Source organism: Macrosteles quadrilineatus, unplaced genomic scaffold, assembly GCF_028750875.1.
Source record: "Macrosteles quadrilineatus isolate MER2022 unplaced genomic scaffold, UCM_ALF_1.0 Scaffold_7__1_contigs__length_78375512, whole genome shotgun sequence".
NCBI classification, from domain to species: Eukaryota; Metazoa; Arthropoda; class Insecta; order Hemiptera; family Cicadellidae; genus Macrosteles; species Macrosteles quadrilineatus.
The window spans coordinates 56,870,293-56,887,887 of record NW_026542600.1 but is presented as its reverse complement, the minus strand read 5'-3'; the positions used below and the strand labels follow the sequence as shown (position 1 = coordinate 56,887,887).

Sequence of the window (17,595 nt, the reverse complement as noted above, 5' to 3'; positions counted from 1 at the left end):
ATGTAAATTATTGTGGAACCTTTGTTAACAATCAATGCCACGAACAGAATATTTCTATTTAAGTTAAAAAATACAGATTTGGTTCCATACTTAATTTACACACTGCAGTATATATATATATATATATATGTGTGTGTGTGTGTGTGTGTGTCCACTAGATTGATATCATGATTAAATACCTCAGTCACAGCAAACCTGCAGCCTAAAGCACATTTCCATTCCTCTGATACTATTTTTACTATTTCCTTAAACATGTCCTTAAATATGTCATAGGTATTGGCACTAAATTACAACTTTATGTTAATAATAACTTCAGTAGGGTTCTGGTCCTGACAGTTGGTCTTCTGCACCCTTCCTGGCCAATGCATCGGCTCTTTTGTTCCCCTCATGCCCCGAATGTCCAGGGACCCAAGACAGTTTGACTTGGTTCCGCTCTGCTAGCATTTTGAGGGTGTTTTTGCACCCTTTTACTGTTCGTGACTCTATCACACATGACCCTAGCGCCTTCAATGCTGCTTGTCTGTCAGAGAGAATAAGGATTTTCCCCTTGCTCAGATTCTTGCCAAGAATGTTATTGGCACAGCACTCAATCGCCAGGACCTCTGATTGAAATACTGTTGTTGTTCTGCCCAAGGCCAGGGATATGTTGTTTTTGTTGCCATACACTCCCAACCCTGATCTCTCATCCTTTCGACTTCCATCGGTGTAATAAACCAAGCATGATCTATCAAAGTTGAAGTTACACTGTTGCCAGTTTTCTCTTCCTCCTATAGCCACTTGGTAAGGAATCTCGAAGTCGTATTCCTTTGTCATGAGGTCTGGAATACTTAGTTCCATGTCAATACTTGGGAAGTCCCTTAGGATGGACAGGTGACCAGACTGCCTCTGTAGATTCAGCTCGCCTCTGCTTCCCATTTTAAGGGCAGATATGGCTGCACATTTCTTGACTTCCAGCCCTAGTGGGAGCATGTCGAGTATTGCCTCCATTGCAGCTGTGGGGCAGGATTTAATGGTCCCGCAGATCCCCGAGCACGCTAGCCTTTGCAGCTGCTGCAGTTTCCTGCCAGCTACTGTCTGTTCTGCCTTAGGCCACCACACTAAGGCTGCGTATGTAACCATTGGTTTGACAATAGCTTCATAAGTCCATTGTATAAGTTTGGGACTTAGTCCCCATTTCTTGCCAAAGGTTCTTCTGCAGGCACCAAATGCTCCTTGTGCCTTTTGCAAGTACATAGTCAAAATGCCTGCTCCAGGTCAGTTTCTGGTCCAGGTAAACTCCAAGGTATTTTGTTTCCTTCACAAGTTTCACTCTTTTCCCCTGAATTTTGGGGGGTGTTAGATTTGTTCTCCTTCTCGTAAAGGAGATTATCTCTGTTTTGTCAGGGTTAATTGTGAGGCCCTCTTTGGAGCACCACCCCTCAATGAAACTCACGGCTGTCTGGGTGGGGTTGTTCACTGTGGCTGCATGTTTTCCTCTGACAGTCAGCACTAGGTCGTCTGCAAAGGCTTGGAGGTCCATGTCTCTCCTATCAGCCTCTCTCAATAGATCGTCCACCACAAGAGCCCACAACAAGGGCGAGATAACTCCTCCTTGAGGGCATCCCTGTCGAGCTATGATAGCTGTACAGTAGCCGCCCAATTCTGCTGTCACCACCTTGCTCTTGAGCAGAGCGTTAATGCAAGCTACTAAGTCGGGGGAGATGCCCCTGCTTCTGACTGCAGCATCTATGGAGTTGTAACTCACATTGTCAAAGGCACCCTGTATGTCCATGAAGACCCCTGTAGACTAAAGCACATTTCCATTCCTCTGATACTATTTTTACTATTTCCTTAAACATGTCATATTGTATTCCCTATTTAAAAAAATAAACAGTAGGTTTGATTAGTACAGTAGACTCCCTCTTATCCGGACACCTTTTAACCGGACATCGGTTTAACCGGACTACACTCGACGGAAATGCCATCTCTTTTCAATTTTTCTCTCGGACAATTTTTATCAGCACATCGGTTTAACCCGACTAGATCGGCAGGAAGTGGGCGGTACTGAAACAACTGTTCTCGTGGGAAAGATTTGAGACCAGTGATCACGTGTCTAAATACAACTCTCTCCTAAATTTAAGTCAAATATTTGGGTTACATAACAAGTTTTTGGAGACGTTGGTTTAACCAAAAAACCCATTATCCGGACTGGCCTCGGTCCTGAGAGGAGTCTGAATAAGAGGGAGTCTACTGTAAATGGGCATGCTGCTACAGGGATAAAATTAGAAAAATGTTTTATTAGTAAAATGTTAATAGCTGAGTAAAAAGTAAAGTAAAATTAAATTTTCAAAATTTGATCAAAATATAAATATATCCTTAAATAAACTAGTCTACAAAAGTTTACTTATCCTCCATAAGAATAACATTCAAGAATTTATATAAAGGGTGTCCCAATAAGAACGCCGGATTTCAGGAGCGTCTTATCCTTATCTGTATTTCAATAGGAATTCCCTAACTATCAGCGATGTTATCAGTATTAGGTCCCATTTGTAGTCATGAATCGCTACACGACGGATCAACGCGTGGTTATGGTTAAAGTGCACTACAAGTACGGGGAATGTTTCGCTGAAACGGTGCGGAAGCTGCGCGTTATTTTCGGCCGGGACAATGCACCAAATGAGTCATCTGTCCGAAGATTGATTTCTAAGTTCGAAGAATCTGGCTCAGTTTTGGACATTAAAAGACCAGTGCGCAGTCGGTCAGGACGCTCCCTTGAAAATATTGAGGCTGTACATGATAGTGTAGAGGACGACGCAAGAAAATCGATTCGTCGGCGAAGTCAGCAGTTAGGCCTAGCTCGGAGCACAGTACAAAGAATTTTGGTAAAAGACCTTCACATGTTCCCTTACAAAATTCAACTAACACAAGAAATCAAGCCAAGAGATCCCGTAAAACGGCTTGAATTTGTAAACTGGGTGGTGGGCAATCAAGATGAAAATGACGCGTTTTCAAAAACTTTGCTGTTCAGTGATGAAGCACACTTTCATCTAAGCGGTTATGTAAATAAGCAAAACTGTAGAATTTGGGGAACTGAAAATCCTCGCCTCATTGCAGAAAACCCGTTATATCCTCCGCGTGTTACAGTTTGGTGTGGGTTTTGGTCAAATGGAGTCATTGGTCCATACTTCTTTGAAAACGAGGATGAAAATGCTTTGACTGTAAATGGTGAACGTTACAGGGAAATGATACGAGAGTTTCTCTGGCCTGAGCTTGAGGAGATGGACCTGGAAAACATGTGGTTTCAACAGGACGGCGCAACATGCCATACTTCTAGAGATTCAATTAATTTGTTGCACGAACGATTCCCAGGACGTGTAATTTCGAAACATGGTGATCGGAACTGGCCAGCAAGATCGTGCGATTTAACACCGTGTGACTACTTTATTTGGGGATATTTAAAGTCGCTTGTTTTCGCCAATAATCCTCAAACAATCCAAGACCTGAAGGAGGAAATTATTCGTGCGATTAATGGAATTCAACAGGAAGTGTGTGAAAAAGTTATGGAAAACTTTGTCAAGAGATGTCGGGCTTGTCAGCAAGCAGCAGGTGGACACTTACAAGACATAATATACCATTACTAATCGGAGATACTATACTTTAAGATTCATGTATCATATTGTAAATTTAGCGTGAAAATATATGGTTTGTTAACGTTTCAAATCCGGCGTTCTTATTGGGACACCCTTTATATATAAAGTATTTTAGAATTTTCTCTGTAACCTTTAATTTAGTGAGTCGGTGGCTCAGTCAGTAGCGTCGCAGACTTCGAGCCCAAAGGTAGCGATGTCGTGGGTTCGGATCCTGGTCACTGCCACTAAAATTTATCAGTACAGTTCACCTTTCTACTGTACCGGCTCACTCCTTGCTTCGCTGTAAACTAAACGTTCCACGCACGGGCGGTTAGTCTATGTGGACGGGCAAAGCAAATGCAAGGTTAAAAGAGGCCGCCAATCTCTTAAAAAAAGTCACACAACAACATATATAAATACACCAACACTTCAATTTAAAAAAAAAATTATTTGTTTATATGAGATCTACTTGATAGTTGAAATGAAAATTGAGCGTCGCGGACTTCGCGCCCAAGGCAGTGGTGTCGTGGGTTCGGATCCTGCCACTAACTTTTATCAGTACAGTTCACCTTTGTACTGTCAAAGTCAAAGTCAAAGTCTTTATTGCCATTAAATACAACAAGTACAATAGGCTCGTCATTTAAATAAACAAAACATGCAAAATCAAATTCATCAACAAACAATTCAAATAAATAAGCTCTAGTCAAAAAACAAAACAAGAAAACATGCTCAAACCATGCAGGTGTACCTGAAAATGACTCAAATGGTTACCACCAGATTGCTTTTGTCACAGTTGAAAAATTCGGATATGTGGTAAAAAGGATTTAGAGTAAGCCAATTTTTTACAAAAGTGGAGAATTTTTTTGTGTGTAAATTTCTTGTACTTTGGGGCAATTTGTTGAAAAGTTTAATGCCTGAAACAGGAAAAGAACACAATGATTTTTGAAGCCTATTTCTAGGTACAAAGATATCAAACTTATTTCTAGTATCATAACTATGTACATCGCTATTTACATGAAGAGAGTCCTGTCTGGCTTTTATTGCCACCAGACACTGAAAAATGTACTCATTCACAATGGTCAAAATTTCATTTTCAACAAACAAAGGTCTGCAATGGTCAAGGTACCCAGCATTTGAAATTACTCTAACAGCTCTCTTTTGAATTAAAAGAATACTGTACCGGCTCACCCCTTGCTTTGCTGGATACGTTCCACGCACAGATCTGTAGTCTATGTGGACGGGCAAATGCAAAGTTAAAAGAGGCCGCCAACCTCTTAATATATATATATATATATATATATTTCGTACTAAATAGCTATTTATTCACCATAACAAACTTTATTAACTTTCCTGTAACATCAAACCAAAGAGCTCATTGAACCTAATGTTATTTAAATAGAGAGTAAATCTGACATGTTAAGTTAAAGGAAATATTTTAGTACAATCAGGCACATGGAAATTCAATTACACCGCAGGGTTGCTGTAGTGGGAGTACAGTATTTTGAATTTACTCTTTGAAGTACTTTATTTGTAAGGTTTTCAAAATTGATTAAAGTAAAAACTAATTCAAAATAATTATTTTCGAATGATATGGTATTATTATTATTTATTATTAGCTATTTTGTTTATTCTGTGTCTACGCTATGATAATAAATACATTTCCATAATTTATACGAATTAATAATAGTAGCTATAGAAAGCGTTTAGAAATTTTTGATACAATTTGTATTCACGTTACATTACATATAATATGGTATGATGGGCGTCACCGAATTGGAATGCGATCAAGTTGGTCGGGTGTTATTTTAAAGTAACGTCGTATCGTAACGAAACGAAATGGTTGTTGTGTGGTCTGGTCGTTCGTAAGGTCGTTGTGGAAGAAAACGGCGAAGGCGAAATGGAGATTCCATGTTTTAGAATGGCTACCCTTATTTTAGCCTTATTTTATTAATATTTGTACGTTTGAAAAGTGTATTCATCACCTTTAAACCGTAGACTGTTTCTCGATAGTTGTGATAGAATTGTTTATGTCTAATATTCCCCCAAGAAATTAGTTATGTGTTGTTGATAACAAAAATGTGTCAGTAGGCGTTAACGTTTTATATTTTTTTAGCAAAGTAGTTGTGATTTACTTGTAAATTCAGAAGAAAACTACAAAATCTTGCAAATGTGAATTTTTTTGAACTAATTCTGGACGGTAAGTTTCATCAATTTTACTCAGGTGAAATATAATGTATGACTTTCATTAACGCTTAACCTATTTTAAGTCCAGTGGGACTTGTTTATAAGCTATTAACTGCGTTGTTTTTAATACGTCATTAGGTTCTAGCGCAAACGAGCTTGGTATCAGCTGTCTTATTTTGATCTACATTATTGATAACAAAGGTTTATAACCTAATTTTTACACCTTATAATTACAAATAAGCCTATTGAAGGAATCTAAATTGGGGGGGAACAGGCCTACCTCTTAAACATTGACAAGAGGTTGTGCTTGATTACTAGGCTACCTTCCACTTTAAATCAATCCCTTTCCAACATATCCATGATCCAATAGCTAGAGTAAAGATTTGGTAGGCTTATAAGTGTTTTGGATCTTGACCCTTACGTATAACGTTTGCTGAAATTCAAGGGCTTTTATTAAGTAACTTAAAACTTTTTTGGCCTAGCATGCTAAATAGTAACCTTAAGTAAGAGATGTAAGGTACCATGTGTAAAAAGTTAAGTTATCAGGTGCAGTTTCTTAACTGGGCTTGCGTTAATATTGATTGAAATATTGATTCGATTAATAAACCTTCATTCGATTTTACCATTATATCAGCAAGTTTGGTTGGTAAGGTTAAGTTAAGTCATAGCCTAACAGTTTTATTTTTAGTTATATAACTAATACAGTTAAAAAATCTAATGAAGGATTACTAATCTAATTGATAATTTTAATCAATATTAGCGTAGCCAAGTTAAGAAACTGTACCCAATTTATCCATTGATAATTAAGTTAGGTACCATTAGATAAAAGTAAAAATTTGATTAGGCCTGTTAACTTATTCAAAATCGTGTTTCTTTGGCCGCCTCTGTCCGATATATCGGACAGTGGCGGCCAAAGAAAGAAGATTTTGAATGATGATAGCCTATATCGGACAGAGGCGCTATTGCGAAAACCACCACAGTCTGATATATCGGACGTATGCTAAATGTTTGTTTACTGGCTGATCATCCAAATAGGACATATAACCTATGAAACAATTTGTCATGAATCGGGCTACATGTAGAAACAGCTTTTGCTTTACCTTGAGTTTCGTGTTTGGTACGACTTTGTTGGAAAAAGTGGCATTGCATCATCTGTGTTTGTATCCTTAAGAGTGCTGTTAGAGTTGGAGGTTAATTGTCGTGTTTCTACAACTTGTATTGTGTTTTACAAGTGATTTTGTTTCTGAAAATGAGTTACTGTAGGCTATGATTATTATTTCTAATTTGTTTTGTAACTATGGATTATAAAGTAAATTTTTTTAGTTTTATGAAAGTCAATAGGCCTAATTAGGACTAAGTGATAATAGTAAGCCTATATGCCTAGGCCTAAAGCCTTTAAAATAAAAAACACCACTGTGAGCTGATTTTTTAAGGTAAGACTTTCAAATTTTGCCAGTTAGCCTAACTAACAAATATATGTAGAAATATATATATGTAGAATATAAGAAATACTTTTTTCTGGTGTTGTTGCTGGCTTATGAATTTAATTTTTATGTATTTTTTTTTTCGTATTGTGAAACATGTTTTTAATAGGCCATGTACAGAAATAAAAAAACAAATCTAACCCAATAAATTGTATACCGGTATTAATTTAAAGACAAATGTATAACTAATCTAACAAAAAAAGAATTATTGTTCTATGTCTAAAGAAACAAGAGATAGAGCATGTTATAGTAATCAAAACATTGCTTGACCAATGAGCGGAGCGCGATAGCGGGCCCGCTCCCGCTGTGAAAATTTGGTCAAAATTGTGCAAGCGATAGCGGTAGCGGTTGGTCAACGGAGAATGGAAGGGGGACACAGTCTTGCCAACTCAAACTCTGCCAACTAATTAACACAACTATTTAGCCTATCCTAAGTGCACGTGCACGTGGGTCAAGTTGGCAACCCTGGCTGCAGCCGCTCCCGCTCCCGCCGTGCATAAACAGTCTCATTTGACTCAATGTAGTTGAAAACCGCTCTATCCCAAGCAACCGCTGCGATTTCTAACTACACAGCGGACGAATTAGAAACCGCAGCGGGAGGTCAACCGCTACCGCTATCGCTCTTCGTGCATAAACAGCCCCATTTAACTCAATGGTGTTGAAAATCACTCCGCTGTCGCTACCGCTCCCGCTCTTGGTGCATAAACGGGGCCTAAGCTAATAAGTTGTTTTCTCAACCTGTAGGAAGTTAAGTAGGCTAAACAAATAGGTACAGATGATGGAGCCCCAACTGCAGTTGAATCTAAGGGCCCTTTCACACTAGGCCACTAGTGGCTGCCACCAGTTACTGACTGGCCACTGCAGTTGATGGTACATGAGAAACTGACAAGCTACTCCATCTATAGCCACCATAGGACTAGGCCTAGTTGATAAAATGCTGAATGAGCAATGAACATCTCCCTCTCGCGTTACGATTTATTTTTCTGGGTACTTCAATCCCACAATTTAGATCCTCAGTATTAATTTTGTCTTCCAATATTTTTTAAAATCTCCAATTATATTCTCTTTCCTTTCTTTCTGCAATTTACTCATTCTTTTTCTTCTAATCGCTGATATTTCTAAATAAACAGTTCAACACGAAACCACTCCACAACTAGCTCTTAAAGTGCGTTTGCCTCAAGTGCGTTTGCCTCAAGTGCGTTTGCCTCTGCGCCTGAACCAACTTTCAGTTCAAACACAGAGGCAAACCCCATAAGTTAACAGTTGATGCCCGTGCTTCCTTGTTGGTGGCCACTAGTGGCTTCGTCTGTGCGACGCTACTTTCTGCACTGGAAAAATATTACAAGTAAGTGCAGTCGCAAACGTTTGCCGGGGATGGCTCAGCCTACAATGGCTGGGTTAAGTTCCAGGGTCTGCGATAAGGTCAGGGAAACCACTAGGCCAATAGCCGGGTCTAACCGGTATAGGACTGGCTGATACACGGGCACTGTGAACAAGTCAAAAACAAGTCACCAAAACAAACGTGCAATAATCACGACCAGGCCTAAGCCGATTCTCCACTCTCCTAGGGGGTCGTTGCTGACTACGCAACTCGGGCTTCGTCCTAACTATCCAATAGTTAAGTCCAGAGGGCCTAAAACATAGTGAGTTACACGACGACTTGCCAATAAAAACCACAACGCGAGTTATCCCCAGGCGGGGTCTACTAGGCCACTATAATCCAATACAAAATTCTCATGCCCAAGCTAACCACCAAAACAGTTCACTCAATAATAATACCATATAATAATATAAAAGTATACTATAGGCAGAGTGACTACACCTCTAGTAGCTGGTCTCAATAAACACCAAGCTAAACAAGCAAAACTAGATGTCAATTGCACTACTATTAAATTATTGAGATACTTAGTAGCAGATAAATAAATATTAAATACGTTCCAAACACTAGATAAGTATATTATCTGATAGCCGGTACTCCGCTGTCCAAGCTACCAAGATAGTGTGTTGGATTACTAAACAAGCTGTTCAGGTTAAATTAAAATAATCAAATGATTAAACAATAACAACCCTACTACTGCTACTGCTACTACCAACTTTATAATATTAGTTAGCTGGGCTTCTGTTAATAGGCTAATAATCTTAGCTACTAGCCTATGGCCACGTGCTTCCAAATACGCACGCCAAATCGTGCAGCCTAGGTTTGCCGGGCCTCAGAGTTACTAGTAATGTAACTAACTCTCATGGTACAACGCCAAATAATATCTACCACAGTCAATAAATTATATTATTTGCGCTCTAGCGCCTGCCCAGAACCGTCAGGAATATACTGTAATATTATTCCTGACACCTGTAAATACTAACTACCATCAGGCTTTGACCAGCACGGTTACAACTCTAACTCTCGCAATCAAATCAAATATTAATATTATCAAACTAATAATATCAACTCCTTAACCAAAATCAAAAGAACGTCGTCCACTCACCAGTAGTGGGTCTCAACACCCAACTTAACACCGACACTCACTGTCACTCGTATCACTGTACTCCGATGTCACCCAAATCACTGGACGTCTCACTAGACACACGCCAACTCTTCGGCATCCACGACTTGAATGTCCTTCTCGGCTATCCGGTAGTCCCAGGATACCCAAGCTTATCCGAACTGATAAGCCGGGTCAAAGGGCGCTAGCCAGGTTCGCCGCCACCGCTTGCTTACCTCAACAATTGGTGCGCGGCCAAATAGCAAATATTTACCCCTCTAGGAAAAATAGCTCGTTACACTCCCCACTTACATCGAGATGAAAAAAACGAAAACGGCCAAAAAGAAAAAAAATCTTTGTACTCCAGCCAAAACAAAAAAACTCCTGCTCCATGCCCAATGGCAAATCACACACCACAGGTCTCAAACCCAAAACAAAGAAAAACTCTTCCACTAGCCACTACCAGCCAACATGGTGCTGAATGATTTGGCATCAGGAACCAGACGGGGATTTCCATTGCAAGGGCCTTTGGAGTCTTCGTCACCAATCTTGACACTGTCTATGCGACCACCTTGGCCAGAACAGTCATCACCCACGTCCATTCTTACTACCTCTGTCCCACATGTCACCAATCCGAGGTCTCGGATGACATCCATACCCAGAATCATGTCTGTAGTGAGAGTGGGGACGTACAAGGCATCTCCTATCCACCGTCTTCCCGCAGCTTCTCCTGCTAGCCGAAACGAATACTCAGCCTTCGACCGTGTCCCATCTGCCATCCTTAGAGGAGTGGTCTTCTTACAAGGCTCTATCCCCTGGCGTTGAAGATGTTCGGCGACTCCTCGCCCAACCCAGTTGACGACGGACCCAGTGTCCAGTAACGCCACGAAAACGCTGCCCATCAGCACAACTTCAACGAAGGGCCTAGAGTCCAAAGTTAGCCGGTCCTCGTCTACTCGACCAACCAGGCTGTTTAGTTTTCCGAGCAACTCGGAACACTCATCTGAGGTCGTTCTTTTTGGGTTGCCTTGCCCAGTTGACCTCCTGATGTCTGAGCTGGCTTGCCGTTTCCCGCACGACATCCACACTGATTCACCGTCATGCCGGGTTTGCCACATCCATAACAGGAGACGGTCCTCGGCTTGCCACATTCTTTGGCAAAGTGACCAGTCTCCTGGCACCTAAAGCACCGTACACCATCAGCATCTTTCCTTGTCATTGCGGGCCTTCGTACACGAGCCTCGATCGAGTATGAACCAACCCGCTGCCCAACTGACTTGGCTTCAGGAGACGGTCTCTCAAAACTACCTCTTTTGAATGTGACAGTCTCAAGAGTCTTCTCAACTTTCTTCCTGGGAACGTAGGCGGTTTCCAAAACCAGCGCTACGTTTGGTGAAGGAGGAGGTCGGAAGGCCGCCTTCTCTCGCAGATAGGCCTCATAGTCTTCAGCCAACTCAACCATCTCAGCCAGGTTGCTGAAGTCCCGCCGTCGCACCATGAGTTTGTACTCAGGTCGCATGTTGTTGTAGATCAAGTCCAACCTACTATACTCCGACAACGTACCGCTACGCCTAAGCAAGGTACTTAAGGCAACGCCGTAGTCCCGGAAGTGCTCGCCTTCACCCTGTGTCCTTTTCCGGATCTCCTCATCCAAGTTCCTCCAATATCCTGGTGGGAAGAACTGGATTTCAAACTGATGCCGGAAAGCTTCGATTGAATACAGGAGCTCCTTGCAGTTCCTGTACCAAAGAAGTGCTGAACCTTGCAGCAGCTCCGGTAGCGCTCTGAGCAGGTCCTCTGATGATATAGAGTAGGACACTATCAGCTCTTCTAGGCGCTCTAGGAATGACACAGGGTCTCGTCGGCCATCAAACCTTAAACCCCACTTTCGGACCATGTCGCATATCTTGGAGCAATCCTTCGGCTCCACCCTGCTGGCCTCATTCAAAAGCATATCCGAGCCTCGTGGCACCTTCAAGCTAGAAGGACGGACTGGTCTCTCTGAATGATCCTTAGGTCGCTGCTATCCCTCGGGTCTACTTGGTAACCCAAAGGTAGGCGTGGGAGCAGCCACAACAGGGGACGTAGGGTTGGCGGGTCTTCCGAACCCATAGCCGACCCCATTACTCGGCGAGCCCCTCGCCTGCCGCACCACCGATGCCAGATGTTCTCTAAGAGTCTGGGTATCGGTCTCCAAAGACAACCCAAGGATCTCTTTAACCGCCTCTAACTCCCCGCTAAGTCCCACTATCTCTGCTTTATTTGATTCTGCATTACCCAGTACCTGAGGTACGGTTCTCAGGGGGTCAGGAAACCCCACACTTGTAGTAGCCGGCGGTAAATATGTCGGTGCAGCAGCCCCTCTCATAGTTATGCATAGTCAAAGTCATGCAAATAAATTTCCTATGTATGAAAAATATATTTACACTCCCCCCCTAAAAAACAAAAAAAACAAAACAAAAAACTAATAGCAACAGATAACTTAACAGCACTGACGAATTGTGCCAACAGGCCCTCAATATTGCTGAATGGAGGGAAAAAGCAGGGGTGAAGTATGTGTACATATTATTATAAAAAAAAAAAAAAAAAAAAAAAAAAAAACTAGGCCTACTGCAACAATTTTGACAAGCACAATTATGAGGTTAGGTAGGCGTAGGCCTACCTATTTTTTTTTGTCCTAGGGCGCGAGGCTTGAGTCCAGGATTGTTTTTTATATTACTTCAGGCTAGACCTAGGGGTTACATTATCATATAAATAAAATCCATTGATGATTTGGCGGGATTTGAACCCGGGACCAAAGTCCCGCGATTTAACCACTACACCAGCTCTCGCTCCCCCACTAAGGCCTATTGCACTCATTAAAAGTAATGCTATTCCATGTCACTAAATCTAATCCATAACCACACAAGGTAAGTAAGAAGTAAGAAACCGGCTCTACACACGGCGACAATAACAATGTTCCCCGCCGAATGCTGGGCTCACATCCAGGCAATGTGAATGAGGAGAATGCAGTACTGCATTTACAGGAAGCTGTGTGCATTGTTAGTGCTAAGGTACTACAATTGTAGTAGCCCGCATCAAATTTGGTAATGAGCTTGTTTTGTTATTCATTTATTCAAACTGTAAAATTGTAGGGACAAAGTACGAAGAAGAATGAGGCCTAGCTATTACCATCGACTTTAGGATAACTTACTTAAGTGGACGTCTTATTTATACGGACTAACTTTAGCAAATGTTTTATACAAAATGACATAGGCTAGGTACAGTAACTTATTTAGGCCTAGATAAATAAGCCACTTACTATGTGCTCTACAGACTAAAATTTCATTTTCTCCATTAGTTTTTTATTACTTTGATATACTTGATGTGGCATAACAAGCTATAGACTACAATAATTTGTTCTTTCAGTTTGGTTTGGTTAAAAATTTGTTTTAGGCACAACAGAAATCAGTAATTTACATCAGCACACTCAGTTTAATTAGACACAACTTTTTACACAAAAACTTTCCACATACTGTATTTAGTTATGGCCTATGGAATGTCTAATTCTATCAATTGTCATAGCTATTACTCATTAATGAGAACAACAAAGAAATGCATAGACAGACTCAGGATAGTGTTTCTTGACTAGACGGCGGTACCTTGCTAAGAATCATCAGGTGTTCCATTGCAAAAAACTGTGGATGCGATGCTCCCTGGTGTGGATTAACAACCACACTAGTGAGTACTAAGACTATCCGCAGTGCTATCCTGATAATTAGATCAATTCGTTAATTGCAAGGAAAAAATGTGGTTCGGATTCCACTATAAACTGTAGGTCCCTTAATTGCTATAGGCTGTATGGAGGAACATGATATTAAAATGGTTTATTTTTTCAGGCAGAGTTAGGGCCACATGGCCCTTTCTTACACTTAACCTGACATTCATAAATAAAGAAATAATATTACGGGATAACTTAATCTAATTAAAAATCAAAATATTTAACAATTCAAATACCTACATTTCTCAGAAAAAAGAGAAAAAACATACAAACTTAACTAAAAAAAACAAACACATTTACACACTCGCGCATACATGCATCAGCAAACGCGCAAAGAAACAGTAGCCATAGGACACGCCAGCCGACACCATCTTCTCAAAGTAGAGCTTCTTCAGTGCTACCACAAACTGGGGATGTATTTCAAGTGTCTTAATGTGCCGGGGTTCCACAGACGACAAGCGGTAACAACAAAAGCCCTGTCATAAGCTGTGGTCACATGATGACATTCGTGAAGTACCCTGAGACACAAATTTAAAATCGGATTTGAAATATTTTGGGGAGCCTGTTTTCAAAATTCAAAAAAAACCAATGACAAAATTTTAATTGTAAGGAACATGTTGGCTTTAGTCACTAACAAGACTACAGGCGCCACACATCCTACACTTATATTTATGTTGAAATATGCACATAGTAGCGTCCCCATCTTAAATTATTGATATAATTAAAATAAATTGATGATTGATTTTCCCTCCGTTCTACCTTCTGTAGACCCTTACATTTAGCCTATGTGATGTAATCCATCAATGTATATGCTAGTACTTCAAACTCATTCCCTTAACTCATTTGCTGTGGTCCTGGGTCGCCAAATTATAATCCATGTCTGAGAATGCTTCATCTCCTTATTAAGAACCACTTACATAAAAAAAAATTGTCTCAAACTTTTGAATAGTTCTTCACTGTCTGTGGCAGAGCTAGCTTAGGCCCACCTTACTTAAAAGTGGATTGATTGAAAACTAATGGGGTGTGTGAATTCTTAGTTTATTTGCCCCTCAGACTTTTTTACCATCTTTATTGTGTGTGTTAATTGAAGGCTCTTTTTAAAAAGAGATTTTAAAGTGATATTGAGAGTTATGTCAGCTACGAGATAGAACTAGGCCTATTTTGAATGTAGGGATAATCAAGTACAGTAGAACCTCTTTAATCCGAACCCCCGTGATCCGAACGTCCACTAATCCGAACACCTCATTGCTGTACGTTATACACAGTACAGTAATTCTATATTGTATACTGTATTTAATGTACATTACTGTTTATTCACTATGTTTACTACTGTATTAAATAAAAACTGTATTTTAAGCGTTTTTTGACTTTTCCCGTAGCAATTACGATCCATTTTAGCCTTGTTTTAGCTATTGTTATGTAAAGACAACAATATGTTCTGTAATCCGAACTATTCAATAGTCCGAACTACCCCCGGTCCCAATTAGTTTGGATTAAAGATGTTCTACTGTATATTAATACATGGGGTTTATAAATGGGTTTTGTTTTAAATTAAAGAAACAGCCATAAAGTAGACCTACCAATATACCCAGGTAAATTAGTTGGGAAGCTTGTTACAGTGTGATATTAGATTAATTGTAGGCCTTATTTTTGTTTAGACTAGCCTAGATGTGCATCTGATTTGCTCAGCTGGTTAAATAACTTATTACGTTTTATTTTATACCTTACTAACACAAACTTAATGTATATACACAGCCTATTGGATTGCTATTTTGCTAGTGTTGGTTGTGATAAGAGTGTTACATTTTCTACGTTGCAGACTGTGAATTTTGTGAAAGATCCAAGAACTATGGCTAAGTGTGGAATTTACATTGGCTTGCATATCCCAGGTGTCTTGGGAAACTATAATATTCTTGGTATACCTTAGTCCTCACATAGGCTTAGCATACCTTAGTTTGAATAAATCTGGCTTGAATGGGTCTTCAATTACCATTCATCCACAAGCCTTTTTAAACGTTTAAACTGTAATGTTCAGGAAGTTTTTTTTACTAACTTATTAGGTTGTTTGATGTCTATGAACCAATGTTGAATGAAAATGTTCCTGATAATTTGTTTGGTTGCTTATAAATGGTTATTTGAAAAATATAAATTATTAAAAACCTGGTAATGGGTGATAAATAGCAAGAAATCGTTGAAAACAGCTTCAGGCATAGTGGCATGGTTTAATTCTAATTTGATTTATGTGGCTAATCTGTTTTAAACATGAAAATTCATGCCTTAGTAATTGAACTTGCGGACTCATTCCTATCACCCCCATTCCTGGCACAATTATGTTATCTTTCTATAGTCATAGTCAGCCAACAGAATCTGCATGCGCTTAGTTTTCGATTTTTTTTAAACAGTAAGTTGATTTGGGATTATTGTTTGGATAGGCAGTATTTTTTAATCAAAATTATCATTTTTGAGCCCCTGTTAATGCAAACCTGCAGACTAAGTTGAAGTTGCTTTGTTGAAACAGAGGGTTTACTTTACAAAACACAATATTGTAGTGTATACAATAATGTACCATAATGTTGCCATTTTTACGATAGGCCTATTTAGATTTGCGTTATAAAGAGTTGGCAATATGTTTTGCATTTGTGTCCTGACTGCGATCAGGCGACTGTGACGTCATATCGTATGATTTTAATAAAGCTCCCGGATTGGCTACAACCCATCACGCCACTTTTCCCTCTACTTTTAACCACCGATCCAAAAGTTTCCTTGCTCTCCAGTCCTCAAGATTCCAGCAAACCGTATACATGTAGTCGGCCGGGTTTTATTTAATTCCCCAAATGGTGTTTTTATTTCAATCATTGCACCCCCAAACGTTCCGTGTATTACCGGTTATATCAGTGGCTTAATCATTAACTGATCTGAGAATCGCAAAAAGGTTTGCTTTAGTTCAATATCATAAATCTTCATTAAAATAATATATTAGTCTAAACCTTGAATATTAGAACAAAAACCCATATGGATCATAAACAAATGATGCAACTGGCCTGAATCCTATACTAATAACATTAACATACAACATTAACATGGAACCATTCCATTTAAGCATGTTAAATAATGATTACTTTCGGGCCAGTAACATAATTTGTTTATGTCCATGATCCATACTGGGTCTGTTCTAGTATTCATGGTCTAAAACATATGTTTGGGGTATAATCATGTTCTTTTAGTTCTCTTCTTGTTTATAGATAAAATAATTACTTTTCTTATGAAAACATGTCTTTTTCAGGTTTGATAACTAAGGATTTACGCCTCTTCCTGAACACTCGCTTTCAGAAAGGCTCTGTTGACCATGACCTTCAGAATACGATTCGAGATAATTTATATCTACGAACAGTGCCTGTCACTACCAGAGCCCCAAGAGACGGAGAGGTTAATGGGGTAGATTATACTTTTCTTTCGCCTGAAGAGTTTCAACAACTGGAAGAGAGTGGTAGTCTCTTAGAAAGTGGAATATATGAAGGTTTGTTTGAAATAAATTAGTGATGGTCGGATCCGGATATCGGACTACCGGATCCGAGCTGGAACCGGCACCCGATCGGATCCAAAAAATTCCGGATCTTGGGCTGGATCCGGTTTTGATGGATCCGATTTTTTTCCTAACACAAAGCTGTCTGTATCCATGTAAGAGACAGATTTCCCCCGATTTTTTTACTGACACAAAGCAGTATGTATCACTTTATAACCCCGATTTTTTAAAATACATAAAGCAATCCGTATCACTGTACAACCCCGATTTTTTTACTAATACAAAGCTGTCTGTACAAGACCGTTTTTTCCCCGAGTGTTTGTCTCTTGATGCAAATAACTTATATGGCAAGGCCATGTCTCGCAGTTTGTATCTAGATGCAAATAACTTATATGGCAAGGACATGTCTCGCAGTTTGTATCTAGATGCAAATAACATATATGGCAAGGCCATGACTCAGTGTTTGACTCGAGATGCAAATAACTTATATGGCAAGACCATGACTCAGTGTTTAACTCGAGATGCAAATAACTTATATATGGCAAGGCCATGACTC

General features: G+C 39.8%; 1 protein-coding gene across 1 annotated transcript in view; it reads left to right on the top strand.

Moving 5' to 3' along the window:
* Window positions 1-17,053, top strand: part of LOC128999018 (membrane-associated guanylate kinase, WW and PDZ domain-containing protein 2-like) — a 34,304-nt gene extending 17,251 nt beyond the window's left edge. The window contains exon 3 of the mRNA XM_054425374.1: window positions 16,800-17,053. Coding sequence (XP_054281349.1) covers window positions 16,800-17,053 — 254 coding nt within the window. The remainder of the gene's footprint in view (window positions 1-16,799) is intronic.
* Window positions 17,054-17,595: the final 542 nt, after the last annotated feature.